Source organism: Aspergillus alliaceus (assembly GCF_009176365.1).
Source record: "Aspergillus alliaceus strain CBS 536.65 unplaced genomic scaffold BDW43scaffold_20, whole genome shotgun sequence".
Taxonomy (NCBI): domain Eukaryota; kingdom Fungi; phylum Ascomycota; class Eurotiomycetes; order Eurotiales; family Aspergillaceae; genus Aspergillus; species Aspergillus alliaceus.
The window spans coordinates 393,785-415,010 of record NW_022474703.1 but is presented as its reverse complement, the minus strand read 5'-3'; the positions used below and the strand labels follow the sequence as shown (position 1 = coordinate 415,010).

General features: G+C 47.8%; 7 protein-coding genes across 7 annotated transcripts; 5 read left to right on the top strand and 2 right to left on the bottom strand.

The window, feature by feature from the left end:
* Positions 1–2,772: 2,772 nt before the first annotated feature.
* Positions 2,773–3,312, top strand: BDW43DRAFT_310880 (uncharacterized protein; the record flags this gene model as incomplete). The annotated part of the gene is made up of 3 exons (XM_032047048.1): positions 2,773–3,070; positions 3,131–3,204; positions 3,259–3,312. The coding sequence occupies 3 exons, from the start codon at positions 2,773–2,775 to the stop codon at positions 3,310–3,312; spliced, it is 426 nt and encodes a 141-aa protein (XP_031900718.1).
* A 464-nt stretch (positions 3,313–3,776) lies between these two features.
* BDW43DRAFT_310879 (transcription factor domain-containing protein) lies at positions 3,777–6,572 on the top strand (the record flags this gene model as incomplete). The annotated part of the gene is made up of 8 exons (XM_032047047.1): positions 3,777–3,909; positions 4,004–4,088; positions 4,169–4,274; positions 4,351–4,572; positions 4,636–5,324; positions 5,375–5,788; positions 5,869–6,107; positions 6,160–6,572. The coding sequence occupies 8 exons, from the start codon at positions 3,777–3,779 to the stop codon at positions 6,570–6,572; spliced, it is 2,301 nt and encodes a 766-aa protein (XP_031900717.1).
* A 415-nt stretch (positions 6,573–6,987) lies between these two features.
* On the bottom strand, positions 6,988–7,311 carry BDW43DRAFT_310878 (uncharacterized protein; the record flags this gene model as incomplete). Its single annotated transcript, XM_032047046.1, has 1 exon — positions 6,988–7,311. The coding sequence occupies one exon, from the start codon at positions 7,309–7,311 to the stop codon at positions 6,988–6,990; it is 324 nt and encodes a 107-aa protein (XP_031900716.1).
* A 1,259-nt stretch (positions 7,312–8,570) lies between these two features.
* rglB (polysaccharide lyase family 4 protein) lies at positions 8,571–11,037 on the top strand (the record flags this gene model as incomplete). Its single annotated transcript, XM_032047045.1, has 5 exons — positions 8,571–8,748; positions 8,869–9,549; positions 9,604–9,695; positions 9,755–9,769; positions 9,820–11,037. The coding sequence occupies 5 exons, from the start codon at positions 8,571–8,573 to the stop codon at positions 11,035–11,037; spliced, it is 2,184 nt and encodes a 727-aa protein (XP_031900715.1).
* Positions 11,038–14,165: 3,128 nt separating this feature from the next.
* BDW43DRAFT_80626 (acyl-CoA dehydrogenase family protein) lies at positions 14,166–16,655 on the top strand. Its single transcript, XM_032050540.1, has 4 exons — positions 14,166–15,429; positions 15,495–15,720; positions 15,773–16,141; positions 16,194–16,655. The coding sequence occupies exons 1-4, from the start codon at positions 14,823–14,825 to the stop codon at positions 16,528–16,530; spliced, it is 1,539 nt and encodes a 512-aa protein (XP_031900714.1). The 5' UTR covers positions 14,166–14,822; the 3' UTR covers positions 16,531–16,655.
* A 1,321-nt stretch (positions 16,656–17,976) lies between these two features.
* On the top strand, positions 17,977–19,164 carry BDW43DRAFT_275382 (uncharacterized protein). The gene has a single exon (XM_032041852.1). The coding sequence runs from the start codon at positions 18,044–18,046 to the stop codon at positions 18,434–18,436; it is 393 nt and encodes a 130-aa protein (XP_031900713.1). The 5' UTR covers positions 17,977–18,043; the 3' UTR covers positions 18,437–19,164.
* BDW43DRAFT_275378 (uncharacterized protein) lies at positions 19,147–21,199 on the bottom strand. The gene is made up of 6 exons (XM_032041851.1): positions 20,987–21,199; positions 20,550–20,933; positions 20,186–20,493; positions 19,987–20,120; positions 19,302–19,938; positions 19,147–19,246 (listed from the first exon to the last, which is right to left on the bottom strand). Exons 1-6 carry the CDS (start codon positions 20,997–20,999, stop codon positions 19,199–19,201), a joined length of 1,524 nt encoding a protein of 507 aa, XP_031900712.1. The 5' UTR covers positions 21,000–21,199; the 3' UTR covers positions 19,147–19,198.
* Between the last annotated feature and the right edge of the window lie 27 nt (positions 21,200–21,226).

Here is a 21,226-nt window from a genome sequence, read left to right as displayed (position 1 = left end):
CGCCCATCTACAGGGGCCAACCCAGGATAGTACGCAACTCTCTCAGTTGATACACAAAGGTTGACCATGTCCTTCAGGCATTGTCTTCCCACCTCGCTATCAAAAGACACTTCTTTGAACAGATTTTCGCGTACGTGGGTCCCAGCCGGCATATATTTTGCATAGGTCTCAAAAAGGATTGTTATATCACGTTCGGTAAACCTCTTTTTAGAGAGATATTCATCATAACTCTCATTCCACCATTGTGTACTATACCCATCTCGCTTTGCCCAAAGCTTCTTTGCTTTCTTGGTTCACAGCTTAGATCGTTCTCCCGCCAGTGATTTGTGGACGCTAGGCTGACCTGCAATCATCCGAGAATAATCTTTGCATTGAGATCAACGATCTCCTCATCATGCTCCCATCTTGAGGTGAACTGGTAAAAGAATGGCATGCTGTCTTCTGCGAGGGTACGCTATTCTTTTGTGTGGCAATATAAAGACTCCGCAAAAAGCTTTAGAATTTGTGGAGAGGGATCTGGTTCGTCCTTGGAGAAGTTTTTTGTCAAACTCTCCTTGCGAGAAAGTGTCCATCTGAAGAACAGTTAAAAGTTACCTGTGACTCGGTAAACTTAATAGGAATGGATCCTTACAAAGGCCACTGGAGTACTGCTCGTTCATACTTTTCACGAGACTCTGCTGCTAGTTTTGATTAACTTATAACGTTTTCTTTTCTTGCTCGATTTGATATTCGAGAATAAAGCCATGTGACAGCAAGTTCTCTGCTACTACTCTAACATATTTTGCAACTTAGCGTCTTGGGAAGCCCAGTTTCCCACACCCTATGGTCATATGTACAGTTTTTTTAAGATTGACAACTATATAGTGTCAAATGATAGAGCAATCAACTAATTACAACAAAGTCCATCAATTAACCTAATAATATCGTTCTAAAGTCCACATGTTATGAGCCTTGATTATTATCATTACACTAGTAAGTTTGTGTGTCCGTGCGTTAACCTCAAGATATATCCATCCACGTTTACAAGTTACTAACTAGCTAGGAGATGTGATTACTACAACTGGTACACATGATCATGTATATATATTTCCTTCTGTGTGCTCTCGCTTCCGCCAGCACGGAAATTATTCTGGACCACTAGACAGGTACCCATGTTAGGAGACCTCATTTGACACAATGTAGTCTTTGTATTAGTTGAAGATATATCTCACTGCTGCGTAGAGTACAACGGAAAGCTAAGGAGTCGAAGTAGGGGTCACTATGAACTCGAGCGCGTACGCAATATCAAGAGATACACTCCATAACATGGTATACAATATAGATCTACAAAAGTATAGTAAGCAGCGAATACGTACAGCAGTAAGAGTAACAGTGCGCTAAGCAGTAAAAGCTGGTATTCATTTCAAAGTAAGGTTTAAGGAACAGCAGAGCATCAGATAAACAATATAGTATTGAGGCATAGGGCGAGAATTGGTGAGCAAGCATCCATGATAGCTCACGCAAGAATCAGACCAGAAAAAAAAAGATCTTTATGGTACTCAGCTCAGACATAAATATGTACCCTTCTTAAAACGCCAGGACAAAAATTAAACACAACATACCGTAGATGAATGGATAGACTGGCAATCAAAGACGTGATGATGTATTTCTCTATGAACTCCGCTTCTTCATAATTGTAAATACACAAAGTATACCGCACCCAGGTCCCAGCCAAGAGCTCTAACCTAGTCTTGTGGGTGTAGTATCTTGTTTCGATAGAACTATTATATTGAAGACAGAGTCCACTGTCTCGATTTGTTCACCGCAAAGAGGGGGAAATTGATGATCCTTAAAATCTCCCGTTGAGGTGGTTAAGAACAAACCCTATTGATACCACAGTGAAGCCATATGAGCTAAAGTTTAGCTACATATTGTTTGAAACCCGTATTGGGAAATATAAGATTATCCCCAGCTTCACCGACCAGGACCGACGATCCTAAGGTTTTCTAGGGAGTAAACATCGCAGCGCCACCAGGTCTAGACTTCAGTCATGTTTTTGATCGACAAGATAGTTCGCAAACCACCAGCCTCGTCCATGAACAGGTTTCACATCGCTTCAGGGAGAGTTGGAGAATAAGAAATGAGATATCTCTCATTGTCGTATATACGGGAAGTCTTGGCATTTATGTGCCCTGTGTGGGGAAAATCAGCGGCGGCAAAAGTCTTGTTTCAGCATACGCAAGTACGAAGATCTGATCTGTCACATTTTACTCCTGACCGGTTTTCTAGCGATCGATGCAAGGTTTCCGGCGGCACCGACTGAGTACCTGGCAGACCCCTATGCGGCGCAACAATGGTCCATGCGGATATTGGATTCTTGCATAAGCCTCAATGAACCTACTGGAGTGGAGGCCGAGGCTGGCAATAGAGCTGCATCGACCCTAGTTCGTGGCTATTCTAAGCTCCATTCAATGCAAACGCCGTCAATAGTCCGCTCAATATTGAGCTAGACCCCTTAATGGCTATGGAGTCCCGCATGCAAGGGACGATGAGCCAAGGAAATGAGATGGAGTCAATCATATGGACTATGTGATATTCACGGCTCTCCATACTGAAAGTAGAAGCAAACATCTTTCCGTATGGTATTCCAAAAAGGTATAAAGGGACCGTCAAATCCCTCCTCATCTCGTTTATTATCACAACAACAATCAGCTGCTCAAGCATCCCTCAATACAGTCTCTTCTCCAACAACTCGCTTCACAGCACTTAATAACAGCCAAACCAACCGTCAAGATGAAGTTCTTCACTGCTGCCGCTCTCTTTGTTGCCACCGCCATGGCCTACCCACCTAACAGTAACAACGGTAACGGTAACGCTGTCTCCAAGACCGATGTCAAGCAGATTCAGGTTCTTGAGGACCGCTGCAAGCAACAGCAGAAGGCTACCATGTGCTGTGACGAGTTCACCCAGAAGAACACTGTCTCGAGCGGTGGCCTCCTCAACAACTTCCTCAGCGGACTCGACCTGAAGGACGCCGCCAACCTTGCCCTTGTCCAGAACCTCCTCGCAGGTGATGGCGGCCAATGCCGCGGTAAGTCTTTTTTTTGTGCCTATTCTAGGTTTCTTAAACCAGAGCTAATTAGGTTCACAGGCGTTGCCACTCTCCTCGACGGCAACTGCGCCAACAAGGCTGCCTGCTGTGACCATATCGAGAATGGTGATCAGGTAGGCGTTGCTTTACGTTCTCTGCCGAGTAGCCAGGTTGCTAACTGGAAACAGAACGGCCTCGTCAACGTTGGGGTCCCCATCAACTGCGTTGCCCTCCCTCTCTAAGTGCAACGCCGCAGATTGAGAGATAGCTTGAGACCTTGCGTTGGGGGATTGGGCTCGTTGCATATAGCGTCGGCTGTATGGTCCTTGTCTTTTCAATACGGATAAAGACTGTCTCCCATTTTTCGATTTCCGCTTGAAGGATATCAATTGTTGCATTCGTTTCACTCTTTTTGTATACTCTAGCCTGTTTTTGCTGTGACTACCTGTCCATACTAGAGTCGTTAGCTTGTTTATAATTGAGCAAAATTACCACTATGAGGAATTGTCTTCACCTATGTAGCACACATAAGTTAGTTGGCGGTTGATATGAGTCTGTTCAAAAGTGTTAAGATGGTAGTTGCCTCAGACCACCGCCGGAACCACATCCGAAGGAAGTCGCCCAACGACGACTCCACTCTTCGGGTACGCTTCCTTGCACTTCGCCTTTGCTCTCTCCTTTTCTTCCGTGCGCAAGTATTATCACTATGAATACTCGGAAATCTGCAAAGCCCCAAGATTCGGCAAAAGCGACTGACCGACCTTCTAAACGGCGCAAAGTAGCCGTCGCCTGTGATGAATGTCGTGCTCGGAAGATTCGCTGTGACGGCGTACAGCCCGGTAGGACTCATTTTTGAACTATACTATCGAAATAATGAGCGAATCGAATCGCACCACAGTGAAAACCGCTTTGCTAACCTTGTTCTCAACCCAGTGTGTGGCCCATGCAGAAAGAAGGCGGATTTAGGAGTGCGCTGTGTTTACACTGGAGAGCATGAGAAAAAGCGTGCGGTGCAAGAGTATGTGCATGCAAAACTTGCATGCAGTATTCTACATCCTTTGGCTTTCTATCAATATACTAACAAGCTGTGTGGTAAAGTTATATTGCTAGCTTGGAGAGCCGAATTAAGAACCTAGAAAGCCCGGGTGACATTCCGGCAAGGATAACGAGCGTTGTAGAACGTGAGAGGACAGGCCGCTTTCAGGTAAGTAAAGGACCGCAAAGTGTTTGGAGTATGGGCTCAACAAGAGGCATTCTTTGAGGTCTGACTGGCCGTATAGAGTTCCACCTCTCCGTATAGTCCTGTGTCATCACGTAATCTTCCTGCAGTGACCCAGTTAACCACATCGTCCGCCCCAGAAAATTATAGTCCGCTTACGAATGACACTCCAGAGAGCGCTAATAGAGATGATCACCTTCCGCCATGCAGTGCTTGTCGAAGCTCTTCTGAAAGGATTGCTAATTGTGTACACGAACGTGCCAAACCTCGTTCCCAAGGCTTTGTAAGACAGTCTCGAGTACAAAAACATACAGATGGTGTGAATGCGATGATGGGTGCCGCCTAGGAAGAGCGCCCGACACAAGGCTTCTTTGGTAGTTCAAGCGCGGCTAGCTTCATGCATCAGATAAAGATGGCTGTTGACAAAACAGTCGCCTCACCCCATCGACAGACATCTGACACCGTCCCGGGGGTGACATCTTCCCCAGCCCTCATGGAGACCAAGCAGCAAAGGCCCTCTAGCATACAGAGCTATGTATTGCCTCCAAGGAAAACAGCAGATAGCCTGATGGGCATTTACTGGACTTTTGTCTTCCCCCTTTACCCGCTTGTTGACAATATCCGTCTGAGAGCCGACTATGAAAAGATCTGGACGGGGGAACCGCTTCAATCTGATGAAAATATGCTCATGTGCACATTCAATATGATATTTGCACTATCCTGCCAGTTAGCTGACTTCATCCCCCACGGGGAGCGAGAAGTGTCGGCGGATGCTTTCTTTTCGCAGGCGAAGGATCTTCTCCAGTTTAATATCTGGGATGCAGGGTCTGCTGCCCTTATTCAATGTTTACTTCTGATGGCGCAGTACTTGCAAAGCACTGACTCGGCTCACCAATGCTGGATCGTCACTGGCCTGGCAATACGGAATGCCCAAAGCTTGGGGTTGCATCTTCCACAAACTATTGCCCGGCTTCCAAGCCCACAGGATCAACAACTAGCACGCAAAATATGGCACGGATGTGTGCTCATGGATAGGTATGTTGAGTATTGACATTCCTTCGATCGTTACATCTGACATCATTCAGAGTCATTTCCATGACATTTGGACGTCCAGCAATGATAACGAAAGCGTCCTGTGGATCGGTACCTTTGCCCGATATGGTGGACGAGGAGTATATTCCGACAGCTTCCGGCATAGAGGCTACACAGCCAGCTGACCGGCCATCTGTGATGGCATTTTATGCAAGGTCTCTTGGACTATACGAAATCATGAACGATATCCTACTGAGTTTATATAAGCCTGTCCCGGAAGATAATCCAGAGGACATGTATGAACTTTATTTCAACAAAGAAACTAGTGAGGACGAGCAGACGATCTTTGAGCTTGACCGAGCCCTTACCAAGTGGAGCCGGAGCCTTCCGCAACATTTACGAGGAAGCTCGCTCAGTGACTCCACAGATGTGGTCTTCTACCACCAGAGTGTAGTTCTTAGAGCAAGGTACGGCCACCCCTGTCAATTTTACTACCCGAGAAAATGATATGAGGTGCTGAGGCCCACTTGCTCACCTTCTGCCTTAGATTTTTGCACGTTCGTATGCTTCTATTCCGTCCGATACTGTCCAAGTACTGTACAGCTAGAGACACCAAAGCACCTGATACCCTTGTTTCACGAAATGACTCCTTTCCTCAGCGCATAGCATGGCAGTGGTCAACTATATGCGTTCAGGTAGCCCAGGAAGTCATTGAATTGATACATGGCAACATCCCTGCTGATGGATCAGCGGGTCCTCTCCCAGCTTGGTGGTACAATATTCTGTGTGAGACTTATGACAACGGTTTAAGGAGTCCAGTGAAGGCTGACGGTAATAGATGTCTACACTGCAGCCACAGTTTTGGTAGCAGGCTATCTTTGTCCCACTATTCTGGACGAAGTGACTGAAGTGGCAGTTACAAGGTCATGGCACTGCGCGCTCGAGATTCTTAGAAAGTATCAGAGTTACAGCACTTCTGCACGGCGATGCATAGCAGCTCTGGAAATTCTCTACGAAAGAGTGGTGTCGGTACCACCCCCATCTCATGCGCTAAGCACTAGCCATCAGCCACCTGGTAGCACGTCCAATACTGTGAATGATATGTCTCTTGGAGAGGGCATAGATGCAATTTTCTCGGAAGGCTTTGATTGGCCGGACTTCCAAGATATGTCATGGCTAAACAGCGTACCAAGCAGCTTACACTATGGCCTTCCCAATAAAGCCTTTCTTGGCACTATGAGAGTCCTCTGAGATAAATACCCGTTTCCTCGCCTAACAGAAAGTAAACAACGAATAACGTGAAGTCGATTATGACATATATCCAGTAAATCCAAGCAATACTTATGTGCTTCCTGACCAAACCCATGATAAAGGGACCGGCCGGAATCCCAAGCGTGGACATCAATGTCCACCACCCCAACTTCTGGGCTCTTTCCGCAGGCTCACAGAGCTCCGTAATGACCCAGCTGCCTATGCCGACCGGAGGTGAGACGAGGATGGCAGTGAGAACCCGAGTCACCATCTATGCTGCATATGTTGTGCTCCTGGCTCCTCCGATATAACATACGATACTTCCCAGCACGGAGATTAGCGACACGTGGTATTGACCGTAGATGCGCGTAACCGGTTTCCAAAATAATGGGGCAAGCCATATGACCAGAATCTATCATGCAGCATGTATCAGCATCTGTGTCTTGATTTGCCATATGGGTATAGCGGGAATGAGAATACCGACTTGTATCGATGTGAGATAGCTCGCCTCTGGCACTGTCACGTTATACTCTTTGACCATAGTGTCGAACTCTGGAATGATTCCTCCAGCCATGAAAGCCGCTACCATTGAATGGAAAGCGATCATTAGGATTTGAATGGTTTTCTTCCAAACAGACCAACTACGTGGATCTTCGCGTGATATGGATTGTACTTCCTCATCCCGTTGGCTAGACACCGATGACAATGTGCCCTCGAGTTGGAGAGACGGTTCGGACATGTTGTTGTTGTTGTTGTCCGTCCTTTCTACGGTTGAATCAGAGGTCGGAGTACTGTATGTCATTTTCTATGGAAGAATCCTCGACTTTGATGACATCTGAAACACGACGAAAAAGAGCATACTTCCGAGTTATAGCATCAAATACTGCATATACAGGACAACGAATGTCAACCGAAACATGAGGTGCCACTTCGCAGATACCAATGGCATCGGGATTTGTGCCTATTCGGCGTGAAAAGAAAAAGCCGATTTCTATATGTGCCAGCGTATACTATCTCCTTTGCTTTGTTGTCATTAAACTATTGTCATCTCGCAGTGTGCTGCAGGCTTGGTAAGCTATCACACAAGCCCTTGGTTGGTCTTAACGCTCCTTTCAGCCTGATCAATCTGAGTATGCATGCAAGGCGGAGTTACGTCTTCTGAGAGACTGCGAATCAACTAACATATCGGGTTTAGGTTCCTTAACTATCGTGCAGTTTCCTACTTCGGTTATGATGAATCCAAAGGTACCATTTGCACAGCCGTTACACGCTCAGGGGAGGAGGGCTATGCTCTCCACTCGGTCAGGTAGACAAAAGGCTATGACAATACTTCCAGACCGCGAGAAGTGATCTAAAATACTAGGGTCATTATATCTGTTGCAGATTCAATAAAAAATTTCAAGACGATGAAATCCTCACCGAATTGGAATCTTGCGGCATAACAAGAATGATCGTCGGTCAATTCCACTCTATGAACTCCGACATCTTATGCGTATTCGACACCCAGTTTTGGAAGCGATTCTAGGGCGTATCCGTTGGTCTCATGTTATAGTCATCCTGCATCCGAGTCACAGTGTCCTAAGGCTATCTGAAGGTCCGGTAACTGCTTATGCAACTTATTGGTCGACAGTTCCGACATGCATGTTGTAATTCTTGAATGGATAGGAATGTCGGAGACTGAAATATCGACGCTTCTATTGTGCCTAGGACATATACACTCCTGCACGATGATGCCTCGCAGAGACAACCTGTCCTGCCCAAGCAATGGCATGTACCAGGTAAACTATGTTACAATTTGGTTGAATGATCTGGTTAAGTTATAATGTTGAGTTGGCGGATGAAATGAAAAACACGCATGACTCTCTTCGACCATGAATAAGGCGAAAGTGTTCTTAGGCTGTCACTGAAGCTCTTTCTATTTTGCCAAGCGACAGGTGAATGATTGATGGTATGACGGCGATTCTTGAGTTTTAATCTCCTTGCAATGCATCCAGCCTCATGGTCTCGGGTGAATGCAGCCCGAGCGAGTTTTTCCATCAATCCGATGCACCGAAACCAGAACCCCCCGCATTTCTACCCGGATTACTGGTGATTTCTGGGGCTCCGCAAGCAACGGTTCTTTCAGTTTGGACAAGCTTTTGTGCCCCTGGTCGGAGTGGCGCTATGAGTCCTACTCGTAAGCTAGCTTGTCTCGGGATAATGACCACCGGCATCCTGGTAAACCTCTGTGGAGTTGCCATGATAGCTATAAATGTTAGAGTCATCCTTAGGTGTTAAAGAGTTGCTACCTGTTCAGCTGCTGTACACCGCGACATGCGTCTGTCCATTTCTCTAGGTGTGGCCTCGGTCTGGGCCTCCGTTGCATCTGCAACGCTGCAGGTAGCCGAGGACAACGACACAATCATCCTTAGCAATGATCGATTAACATCGGTATTTGCGAAAGACAAGGGTCGGGTGTCCGATCTCTTTCTGGATGGCCAGGACCTCCTTGGACCCATGTCGGGCTCTGCTGGTGTGGGTCCCTACCTGGATTGCTACTGTACACCCTCTGGCTTCTATACACCCGGAGCTACCGACCCTCGCATGGAGGTAGTCCAGGGGACCGACTCGACCGGCAAAAAATACGCCGGCGTTATCCTTAATGACACGTATACTCCGACAGGGCAGCACTTCCAGCAATATTGGTTCCTCCGCGACGGCGAAACTGGCCTACACATGTTTAGCCGCTTGGCATACTACAATGAGACGACCCCATTCTTGCGCAACCTACAAGAATTCCGAACACTTTTCCGGCCAAACACCGAGCTATGGACACATTTAACATCCAGCGACGTCCAGACGGCTCCGCTCCCTAGCAAGGAAGCAATTAAAAACCAGATTGTCGTGCAAGATGCTACATGGCGGTTCAACAATACCCCGCATGATGCATACTATACCCAGTTCTCTGAATATTTTACCAAATACACTTTCTCTAATCGTACGCACCCCTTTCGGAGAATATCTATGGAATACAGAAGTTAATTGACAGTAGAATGGAGAGACAATAGTGTCCATGGACTGTATGCTGATGGATCTACGTCGAATGGAACTACGTACGGAGCTTGGCTCGTAATGAACACCAAGGTTTGTAGGATTTTAGACCGTCTTACTTTAAAGAATATAGCTAACATACTAAAACCCAGGACACTTACTACGGTGTATGTCTTCGAAGCAGCCTGAATGAACAACTCGTAACTAACTAGCTCAGGGACCTCTTCACTCAGACCTGACAGTCGACGGCATTGTCTACAACTACCTAGTATCCAACCATCATGGAGAAGGAACACCAAACATCAGCAATGGATTCGACCGTACCTTTGGCCCTCAGTACTATCTGTTCAATGGCGGAAAGGGGTCTGGGTCTCTAGATGATTTGCGATCGGAGGCCGAGTCCCTCGCAGACCCCGGATGGAACGTTGACTTTTACGATTCAATTGCCAAGCACGTAATTGGCTATGTCCCCTCTAGCAAGCGCGGCAGCGTACAAGGACATATCAAGCTCCCCGAAGGTGCGAAGCGGCCCATCGCAATCTTAACAGTGGAGGGGCAATATTTCCAGGACAACGCAGTAGATGCTTCCTCCCATCAATACTGGGCCGACATGGACCAGGACGGAAAGTTCCAGTTAGATCATGTCAAGGAGGGCAAATACAGGTTGACAATCTTTGCAGACGGGATCTTCGGCGACTTTGTGCTAGATGGCATCGAGATACGAGCTGGAAAAGTGACAAAGGTCTCAGAGACCTGGAAGGCAGAGTCTGCAGGCGTGGAAGTTTGGCGACTGGGAACCCCCGATAAGTCCTCCGGAGAATTCCTCCACGGCGTCGCGCCAGACCAAACACATCCATTGCACCCTCCAGAGTACCTCATCTACTGGGGAGCGTACGACTGGCAACAGGATTTCCCCAAGGGCGTCAACTATACAATTGGCAGCAGCGATCCGGCTGTTGATTTCAGCACCGTGCATTGGTCGGTATTTGGCCCGACTCCGGACAATTCGGATATCGAGTATGACACCACACACGACTGGACGATCAATTTCTCTTTGGATAAGAAGCAGCTGCAGCGCCACAAGACGGCCACGCTGACTATCCAACTCGCCGGCGCGAAGACCGCGGCCGGCAATACGGACGTATACAACGCCACCGAACCTTATGCTAATCTTGCGTTGGAGAGCTACATCAACGAGCAAGAGGAGCCACTGACATTACTGGTCGGCTTTAACCAGTCTAGTAGCTGCATTGTTCGCTCGGCTGTCAGCTGCTATCAGGTACGCTCGCGGATGGAATTCCCCGCCGACTGGCTGAAGGTCGGAAATAATGTGCTTACTTTGCATCTTCCGCACAATGCTACGGATTATGAGTCGGCGGTCCTTCCTGGGACGGTATATGTGCAGTATGATGCATTGCGCCTAGAGTTGTCCTGATGTATATAGAATAGTCTTGAATTAGGTGTGCATGATTGATCTAGTATCTCAATTCCCATAGATACTAAATACCCGGAACATTCCAAATCTATTTACAAATGCCTAACTTCAGAGGACATATACAAGTGAAACTCTTCCAGCTAGATTCAAGAACAAAGGAAATCCGATGATCACCCTATTTCACCCACCATGCTCCTCTTTAGCCTCCTCAGCTAACTCCTCAGTCATCTCCATCACACTCAAGGCCCCATCCCCATCCCTCTTCATCATCTAATCCCGAAGAAAAGACACCAACTTCGACCCAAAAGCAATCTAGAATCCCTTAAAAAAGCAACCATTGGCAACTAAACCCTCGATTCAGTTTCTCGGAATGGCTTTCTTCGCAACAATACCTATTGACGCAGGTGTGGCAACCCAGAGTCTCATTCCTTTCGACCCAATTAATTGGGATGCTTAAATACCTGATCTCACCATGGGATGCCATCCAGGACCACGATAGTACCCGCTGATCGGGGGCATGAGGGCATAGGGGATAGGCTTCATGCAGCGCCCCTCAGCGCATCGCGCTTCTATGCAGATATACCTTCAGAATTACGTGTCTCCCATCAATTTTTAACGTCGTTGCCAGTCGCGTATGCAGTCCGTGAATGGCCGCAATGCGGTTAGTGGTCGCCGTAAGATCGAGTCCGGAGCATAGCTGGAAGAGGTATTTATAGAGTGAAGTTCTACCCCTCTCGGGGGTAGCTCAGTATGGTACTTGGGAAGTCAGGGTCGCTCAGAATCGCAGCCCTCATGCTATGCCCAAGGTTAGCGGGATCTTATATAACGGGCTTGTGAAGCATAGCGGAAGGCTACTGTCGTCATTGTAGAAGCAGAAGATAGAGTAGTGTATGACAAGTTACCTAGTTGCTGAATGTTGCAAGTCACTTTCTTGGACACCTTTGTCAGGTTCTCACACCGAACCCCCTTCCACATTCCCAATAAATTTGGTTTTCAGTTAAAATTTATGATCCGACGTGACAGGGCTCGCTCCTGCAACACCCAGCCACGGTGATTCAGTGCGCTTTTCACAACGACGTCGATGGGTTCGCAACGATAGACGTCTCCCTCGCAGTTTGGAACCGTGACATATTGCCGGCGAGGTCGAGGCCGAAGGTCTCCGTGGTCTCAGTGATCAGCACAGGTAGCGGGAATTGTACAGTACGCTGACCTGAAATACCTGTCTACTCTTTTAGACTCCACATGCCAGTCTTCCGTTCCAACGCAGTCCCTGGGGCATTCGCTTTTTGGTTTCTGGTGAGGCTGGATGATACATATCGAGTCAACCCACAGATACCTAACCCCCAGTTTTCGTGTAACAGTCACAGCATCTCGGAACAACCGTGGGAGAAAACCAATTCTCTCGTATCGCTTCTTGATATTGCAGTTGTAAGTGCAGATTTCATCTTTGCTCCTCACACTGTGGTTCCAACGATGGAACAGGGCTATATATTCGCCTTCTTCGCCTTAGGGTCTGTAAAGACGTAACCGATCTAGGTCGCTAACGTCAACGACTCTAGCTGACAATGGCTGGTTCATTGAATGTCTCTTTCCGTCTAGTCTAGGAAGCTTTGGTCTTCCACAACATCCAAGGCGTTCATTACAATCTCTTAGCCACTCTTCGATCAAATTCAGATAGCAGTATGTCAGATATCGGGCAATATAGAGAATTCAAATAGTATACCATCCAGGCACAGCAGATTACTGCTTCATACGTTCAAAACAGTCCGGTCGTCATCCTTTACACTCTATATCGATCCATGTCTATATAAATCAATGGTCCCTCGATCTTCAACACAATGCGTTTTCGACTGTTCGATATAATGATAAAGCATCTTGCGGAGAACACAAGACTCGTTCGTCTTGGCTTTCTCAGAAATTCGAAAGGAAAGCTAGATTTTACTAGGCTAAAACACATGAGACGGTATCTGTATACCCTTTCAGCGCTGGCACAGTTCAGGTGGAGAGATGTTTCGAAACGCAGCTTCAATCTCTGACTTGTCACATACCCCGGAGAATGGATCATACTCGGAGCAGGTCCAATCATCCTTCAGCTCCCACTTCGGAATGGATTCTTGGAAACGCGTGAGATGTGCCTATATTATTACGTAAAAGTCTGCTTAGTCTCTATTAAGGTTAAATGTTAGATACTCTTTCTTACAGCCCATTATACTAGGAGAAAACTGAACCAAAGCTTCTATAATGCAAAGCTAGGATTTCTCTGAAATGAGGTCTCGTGGATTGCACCAGCAATATTCGCCACTACCGGCTTGCTGCATTTTCGTCATGTTCCTATCGTAATGCACAGGATTGGCTCGGTGCCTGGCACATTCTCTTGTTGGCAGGTGTTTAATCACCTTTTCAAAATCCTTACGGTCATTCATACTCTGTACCAAGCGATGAAATACCCGAAATCTAGAGCTGAGGCTTGATATTCTGACGGTCTATTGTCGGGATCATGGTCATCGAGAGATTCCGCGGCAATGTATTCACCATAACCATGGCTTGTCACGATCTTTTTCCGGTTTTGGAAGAATAGAACCCGTAGACAAACAGTATGGTAAAGAAAGAAAATAATCTACAATGAGAATAGCAGAACACTTGAGTCCTCAACTTCCCCAGAAATTGGACGACCCAGCGCTTTTTGCTGTGGCTGTCCCCGATCGTGGCGATGCAATTTCTTACTGTGGCTTGATCAGAGCCAGTTTAATCAAGGACTTCATCTAAGATCAAGGATCAAGTTACCCTTCCGAATACAGATCCACCAGAAAAACGACACCAGGAATACAACTCTGCGTTACCACCCTCTCGAATTCGCTGCGACGAACGGCCTGTCAACAGGCAGGAATAGACACGAGAGGGCGTCTGTGTCTGTTTCCAGAGTCTTTGAGAGACCCTATGAATCTCACGGAGGGTTATCACCCAGCCAATACGATGACTTCCCGGGCCTCGATCGCTGAGCCATGCATCAGTGTAGCTTTGTAGCTGCCAATCAATTGGATGGGGTTTTGTGTGTGAGACGTCAGCATTGCCACGCTGGATTTCTAGGCGATATACCGAGTTAGACGTGTCAATTTATATGTTTTAGTTGTTTGAGGCGAGTCGTTTGAGATGAGTAGGAATGGGCAGGTGACTGAGAACTCGGCACATGATGGCCTGTACCCTACTCCGTAGTAGACAAAGATATAGATCGGTGGAGACGTGGCACGATGGGGGACTTGAGATCGCGCCCGTAGTACAGTAGAGTAATTAATACTCTGAGACCCGAGCGGGAGCTTAAGATTAGTGATCAAGTTGAATTCCCCCTTTCCAAGGAACGTGAAGAGAGCCACATTCAATGATTTAACCGAGGTAGCTCAATCCACGACCAGGATCTCTCTGTTAGCTGACGACATTTGTATGAAGAATTCATGCACTATCGAGGAAATAAGAAGCTTACCCCGCGCGTCACATCCAGGACAAACAAATTAAAATCAAGCATATTCTAATAATCGGGAGGTAGTTCGTCCTCCGGAGCAATCTCGAGTTGCGTTCCACCGACCACGGATCGGTAATCGGCTTACCGCAAGAGGCAGAAGCCTCGGTAAAAAGAAGAAGAAGTAGGCACTCCGTAATGAGATCTGCATGATTGGCGCACCTCACCTTCGAACCCCATAGCAATCTATAAAACTTATAGAGACGGAATGCCTTCCCCGCAAAAAACAACTCCTGTTTCCCCAAAAACCAACTGCGGAGAGTAAATCATCATGTCGAAAACATTCACCCGCGCCGAGGTCGCCAAACATGCCTCCGAAGACTCGACCTGGTGCATCATCGACCACCGCGTCTACGACTTGACCGATTTCCTCGACGCCCACCCCGGCGGCAGCGTCGTCCTCGCCCAAGTCGCCGGCCAAGACGCGACCGCCGAATTCTACAACCTCCACCGCCAGGAAGTCCTCGAGAAATACCGCGATGAGCTCTGCATTGGCACAGTCGAGGGTGAAACCCCTGAGGTTGCGCCCCGCGAGCCTGGCAGTCTCAGTGCTGTCCCGTACGCCGAGCCGCTTTGGTTACGCCCGGTGTTCAAGAACCCCTACTATAACGACAGTCATCGGCGGTTGCAGCGCGCGATCCGCGAGTTCACGGATCGTTACATCTATCCCGAAGCGCAGGAGAAGGAGAAGGACGGCACGTATATCAGTCAGGAGTTGATCGATCGCATGGCGGAGGCTGGGCTCTTGGCTATGCGCCTGGGTCCCGGGAAGCATTTACATGGTCGGAAGTTGCTGGGTGGCGCTGTGGATGGCAAGGAGTTCGACTATTTGCATGATTTGATCGTTTCGCAGGAGTTGAGTCGTGCTAATGCTCGGGGTGGGTTTACGATCTAGTCTCTATTTGCGCGGGTGGTGAGGTACAGTGTGCTAAAGTTGTTGCAGGCTTCTCGGACGGAAATATGGCTGGTATGGCTATCAGTTTGACTGCCGTGCAACAGTGGCTGCATAATGTCCCTCTTCGCAATCGGGTCACGGATGAAGTCTTGTCTGGGAGGAAGAAGATGTGTCTTGCCATTACGGAGGCATTCGCCGGTAGTGATGTAGCTGGACTCCGCACCACGGCGGTAAAGACGCCGGATGGCAAGCACTACATCGTTAACGGCACTAAGTACGATCTCTTCTATCAAATAGGAAGTGGCGCATGGCTAATGGCTACATAGGAAGTGGATCACGAACGGGATGTTCGCCGACTACTTCGTCACCGGCTGCAAGACCGAGAAGGGTTTCTCGGTGCTTTTGATCCCTCGTGGTGAGGGCGTTGAAACCAAACTTATCAAGACCTCTTACTCGACTGCGGCCGGTACCGCATACATTCAGTTCGAGAACGTCAAGGTACCTGTCGACAACCTGCTGGGTGAGGAACACAAGGGCTTCATCGTCATCATGAGCAACTTCAACCACGAGCGTTTTATGATGGCCTGCGGTGTGATCCGCATGTCCATGACGGTGGTCGAGGAGTGCATGAAATGGTGCAACCAGCGCATTGTCTTTGGCAAGAAGCTGATCGAACAGCCCGTCATGCGACAAAAGTAATTTCCCGTCCCTTGACTGAGTGAGATTATCAAATACTGACCAACCCAGGCTCGCCCGAATGATCTCCCTCTGCGAGTCCAACCAGGCATGGCTGGAATCCATCGCTTATCAGATGAACAACATGACCTACAAGGAACAAGCGACACACTTGGGCGGTCCCATCGGCCTGCTCAAGTCGCACGCCACCCGCGCTGCACAGGAGATCGCGGACCAAGCGACAAATATTTTCGGTGGTCGTGGATTGACCCAGACTGGTATGGGCAAGGTCATCGAGATGTTCCATCGGACGTATAAGTTTGACACAATCCTGGGTGGAACGGAAGAGATCCTGGCCGACTTGGGCGTACGACAGGCGATGAAGAAATTTCCCAAGGCGATGTTGTAGACTTTGTACTTACGTTCTAGATACCATCCATATTTTCTGTATTGTTAGGTATACTTTTATATAGGGTGCTGTGCCGCCTCTTTGCATGAGGAGCCCTTTTAAAAAATATCATGACTTAGCGTTTAGTTCGTCGATAGGTTTGGACGTACAGTAGCATGTAATTCATGGCTGTATTTCTATCAAAATACTCATCGCTCGGCTCAATATAGATAATACTGTTCTTCGGTATCATAAGCTGATAAATAGTTCTCTCATATATTGCAACACCAATGAACGTCCTTCCATTTATTGACTCGACCGCTGCTCCGGATCCATACTCGTCTCAATCTTTCTAATAATCCTCGCTGGGTTCCCAGCCACAAAGTGGTACGGCGGTACATCCTAGTAGGTCCATCAGTCATCAGGACCAGGCCGAGAGCAAGCGTCTGGATAAGAAACGTACCTTAGTAACAACACTCCCAGCCCCGACCGTACTCCCCCGTCCAATCCGGACACCGGCCAAAATAATCACACTTCCACCAATCCAGACGTCATCCTCAATATGTATTTCCTTTCCTGCCTCAGGACCCTCAAGTCCGCGTCGCACAGCTGGATCCATCGGATGCGTCGCACCATAGAGGCTTACATTGGGACCAAAGAGCGTTCGTTCCCCAATGGTCACGAGACAAGTATCAAGAACAAGTAGGTTGAAGTTAAGGAAGGTTCCCTTTCCAACTCTGAAGTTTAAGCCGTGATCGATTGAGATGGGGGGATCGACAAAGGGGTCCGTGTCTTTAAATTGGACTTCGTCTTCTTTGGGATCTGCGAGAGGGGGTGGGAGGGGACGGGTGTCTCCGATTATACTTGAGACCTTGTTAGTATGTAGCTATCTTTAAGTCTAGAGGAGGACATACTCTCTCCAAAGTTCCACTCTCCGCCGTCTAGATACTTGCCCCGCTTCGTTGAATCGTTGACATGCTAATTTGCACCTTTCGCGGTTGGCCTGCAGGTCCTCGTCCCAGGCCCAGTATAGCTCACCATTGAGCATTTTTTGCCATTCTTTAGAGGTGGCCATTGTGAGTGCATATAGTAGGTGGTAATGTTGGTATTAGGTTTATGTTGAGGTACAAAGGAAGAATTATTTATATCCAATCCAAACCCCTGGCCCTCCCCACACGGGGTTTGCGTAATTGCTCGGAAGGGCAATTCATCCTAGTTGAGTTCATTACCCAGTTAGGAAGGTGAGGCAACTTGGGCGATTAAGGTTTCGAGCCTAGCCGGAAAGAGTCTAGGGTGGAACCTGCTTTGTTTACTCAAAGGAGTATATACGATCCAAGTGTATCCTGGATGCCTCTCTCGGCCTCGTATGACCTCGTTCTCTCAATTTCGTTGTACTCTCTGTAATGGCTCTTCACGCCATCTTTCTGAGTCTTGGCATGACTCAGATGAATCCACAGGGCATATAAAGTAGGGGTGCGCTCTGGTCTACCTTCGGACGAAGCCCATACCTAGTCTCAAGTCTGTACAGCCATGTATGCCCCAGCCCTTTCGAACTCATCCAATAATTTTCTGTGCTAGGTTGGTCAATGTTTCCGGACCACCTTACGACACCTTGCATAGCCATGCTCGTGTTCATCCACCGCTGAATTTCACACGAGTGCTATACATCCCTCGGCATGACTCCATGACTTCTCATCTCCCCCTATACGACGTCGCGGAGAGATATCAAAATTCGATTAGAGGTTCGGTTTTTGGCAGTTATCTGCACTCTGTCAACCTGAGTTACATGGAGAAACCACGTGGGGACAACATGAGCGCTCGAGTAGAATATCTAGTCGATTCCAACAAGGAGATGGAAAAGTGTTCTAGGCTGCAAGTTCAGCGTAGAACCCTAGAGCATGGCAACAATATCGCGGCAACAGCGTAGGTGTTGTGCCCGTAATCATTGAAGATTCACGATGCTAATCATCTCAGTCTGGTCTCCTCATTTGGTATCGCCGAGTGTCACCTTCGGGATGAACCCAGTAAGGGTCCAATGACGACATCCTTTCCTATCGAGCCAAGTATCAGGGGAGAGTACAAAGTCCCACGCCCTTATTTCACTTTCTGCCTCCCAGCGCGGGGAGGGGAACCCGAGAAAAATGGTCCAGTGGCAAGTCCATCCTGGGCCTAACAGCCTGTTTCGTTACACCTTGGTCAATATGTTCGTCGGGAACAAAAGAGCCTGAGATCCTCGCAATCTATATACATATTGGTATTGTGGCGTAGCTGCCTACGGACTTCAGCGAGGGCGTCCTCCTACTCCCCAAGGGCGGCAGCCAAGAAGAGGAAGCCATTGTGGTAGCCAGCTTACTGGCCATGTTGCACCAATTACGCGATAATAAATTGATGCGACCCAGCAGAACCAGCTCGACCTCATTAAAATTAATGAAGAGGATAATTTCCAAAATGCGACAGCATTAACCACTTGACCGGGATTGTGAAGCCGCAACGTGAAAGTAAGGCTATACGAGAGATAGGCGTGGTTTAATTCTGTCTTGGCCGCGTTTCTTTCTTCTTTTTCTTCTTTTTTTTTTCTTTGTCAGAACTTCCGGGCCAACATGTGGATGAGTAACTATAAGATTCCATGCGCTATTTCTCAGCCCTGCATCTGCTGATATTAAATAACTAATGAAAATATTCTGCACCCTCATATGATAAGATAGTCGTGTTGCCGTGCAATCCCAGGACAATGTGTCTGCGTACCGTCAGAGGAACTTGAACGACTAGATTCCATTAAATTAGCAACTTACAAAGTTTGTCCACGAGATATTCTCATCTTCGTCAGGTGATTGAGCGGCGCGAGCAGCCCATACCTTCTCTAAAAGCTCGCGCGGAACGGGGTTGCGAAACTCAGACCTCCTTTCAATCTCCTTGAACCGGGCTAGAACATAATACTGGGAATGCGGTGACAGAGAATCTGCTCCTGCGATGAACAGCGGCAAAATCAGCAATTCTAGCAGTGAAAATTCTGAGGATATGGTGGCAGTTGCATCTAAAATCCGTGCCACACAGTCTTGTATTTCTGGATCTTTGGCCGGTCGCAAATGGTCAAGCAGTCGAAGAATGCGCAATATACATGCGAATTGAAAAGCCTCCGCCACAGCCAGCCAACGATGGTCAGCGCTAGGGTATATCTTCCCTGTCCTGTCCCATGAATATAGCTTGTGCTTTGCCACGAGCATAGCGATTTGATATTCATCCCATGTCAGCCACCCCAATGTGTACTCTTTAGCTTTTTCCAGGACACTACCAATGATCAAGAACACCTCCCGATGGCATCCGTTAACCATTTCGAATGTGTTCTCACTTGCGCAGGCGACTAGTTCTCGGATATCCTGAGAGAAACAGAGGCGTTCTGGACCGGCAAAAGCGCGGACAATGTCAAGCCTTCGAGCCATCAGTACGTACCAAAGATAGGCGGTCCAGATACCCTACCAGGCAAGGTTACCCAGGAAAAATACAGCCCGCTGACGGTAGCCACTTAGTCCCTCGGAGATCAACAACCGCTTACAGACGGACATGGCTCCTGTTATGTGAATACCATGACTCGAAACTCCAGATTCGGATATCTGCGAGGGACGGTCAGGCCAACAAATGATAAGGGATAATACTTGTTGCCATCGGCTGCACTCACGTCATGAAGTAATAAAACCTGAATGATAGCAAGAACAGCATCCTGCTCATCCTCCAGCAAGGTGGATGCTTGACTCCTACGGATCTCTTCGCTAAGCGCCCGTATAGCTTTCATACGATACTCTACTGCAGTGGCTTCATACATGGTTTGATCCCCTGTTAAGCGCCCAAGGTGTGAAGCGGATAAGCCAAGGACGGCGTATAGTAAGCCAATTTGCTGTCGGGCTAAGGGGATGATATACAATCGATATGGATTGGTGCTATTATACCCAATCTCGGAGATCTGGTGGGGACATATATATTCGTCATCTAGACGAGAATATTACTATATTTGCTAGAAGCAATCATACAGAGTTTGGACTCACAATGAGCAAGAAGGGTTTCGGTCTCGGGCAGCCTGAGTATCTTTGCGATGTCGGGTGGTATCTCCTCGGTATCCGCAGTGGGCTTCTCCGGATGTGACAGTGAATCAGTTTCCCCTGAAGATCTCTGAGTATCATCTGTACTTTCTGTAGCCTGTTGCCGGCTGTTGTCTCGCTCCGATTCGACTCTTTCTGAAATATTTCTGGGCCGTTGAGCGCTCACTGGTATCCGGGCGCCTTTCCATTTCCCTCGACTAGCAATACCACAAAACCTAAATTGTTCCGGATAACCTCCACACACTAGACCCTTGGATATACAACGATGACAGTTGGGACGCGCACGATCACATCTTCGGCATTTTTCTCTGCATGTCAAGCATGCGGGCCCTACTAGACGAGTCAAGCTTGTCGTTTGGGACCTGAGGACTATTGTTACGTACCTTGACGAGGCATTTTCTGCTAATCTAGCAGGATATGTGATTGGGTGACATTAGAATATTCTGCAGAGTGGAGAGGCCGACGCGACGACTTAAGATACCAGAAAGAGTAAAGAAATGATGAAATCCCGGATCCCATGATAGGTCGAGATCACATGCTGGCCATTTATCCTGATCAGGCAATTTGTGGATCCACAAGCAATTGGTACCTTAATAGGTAGGTAATGCCATAGGGCATTCGAC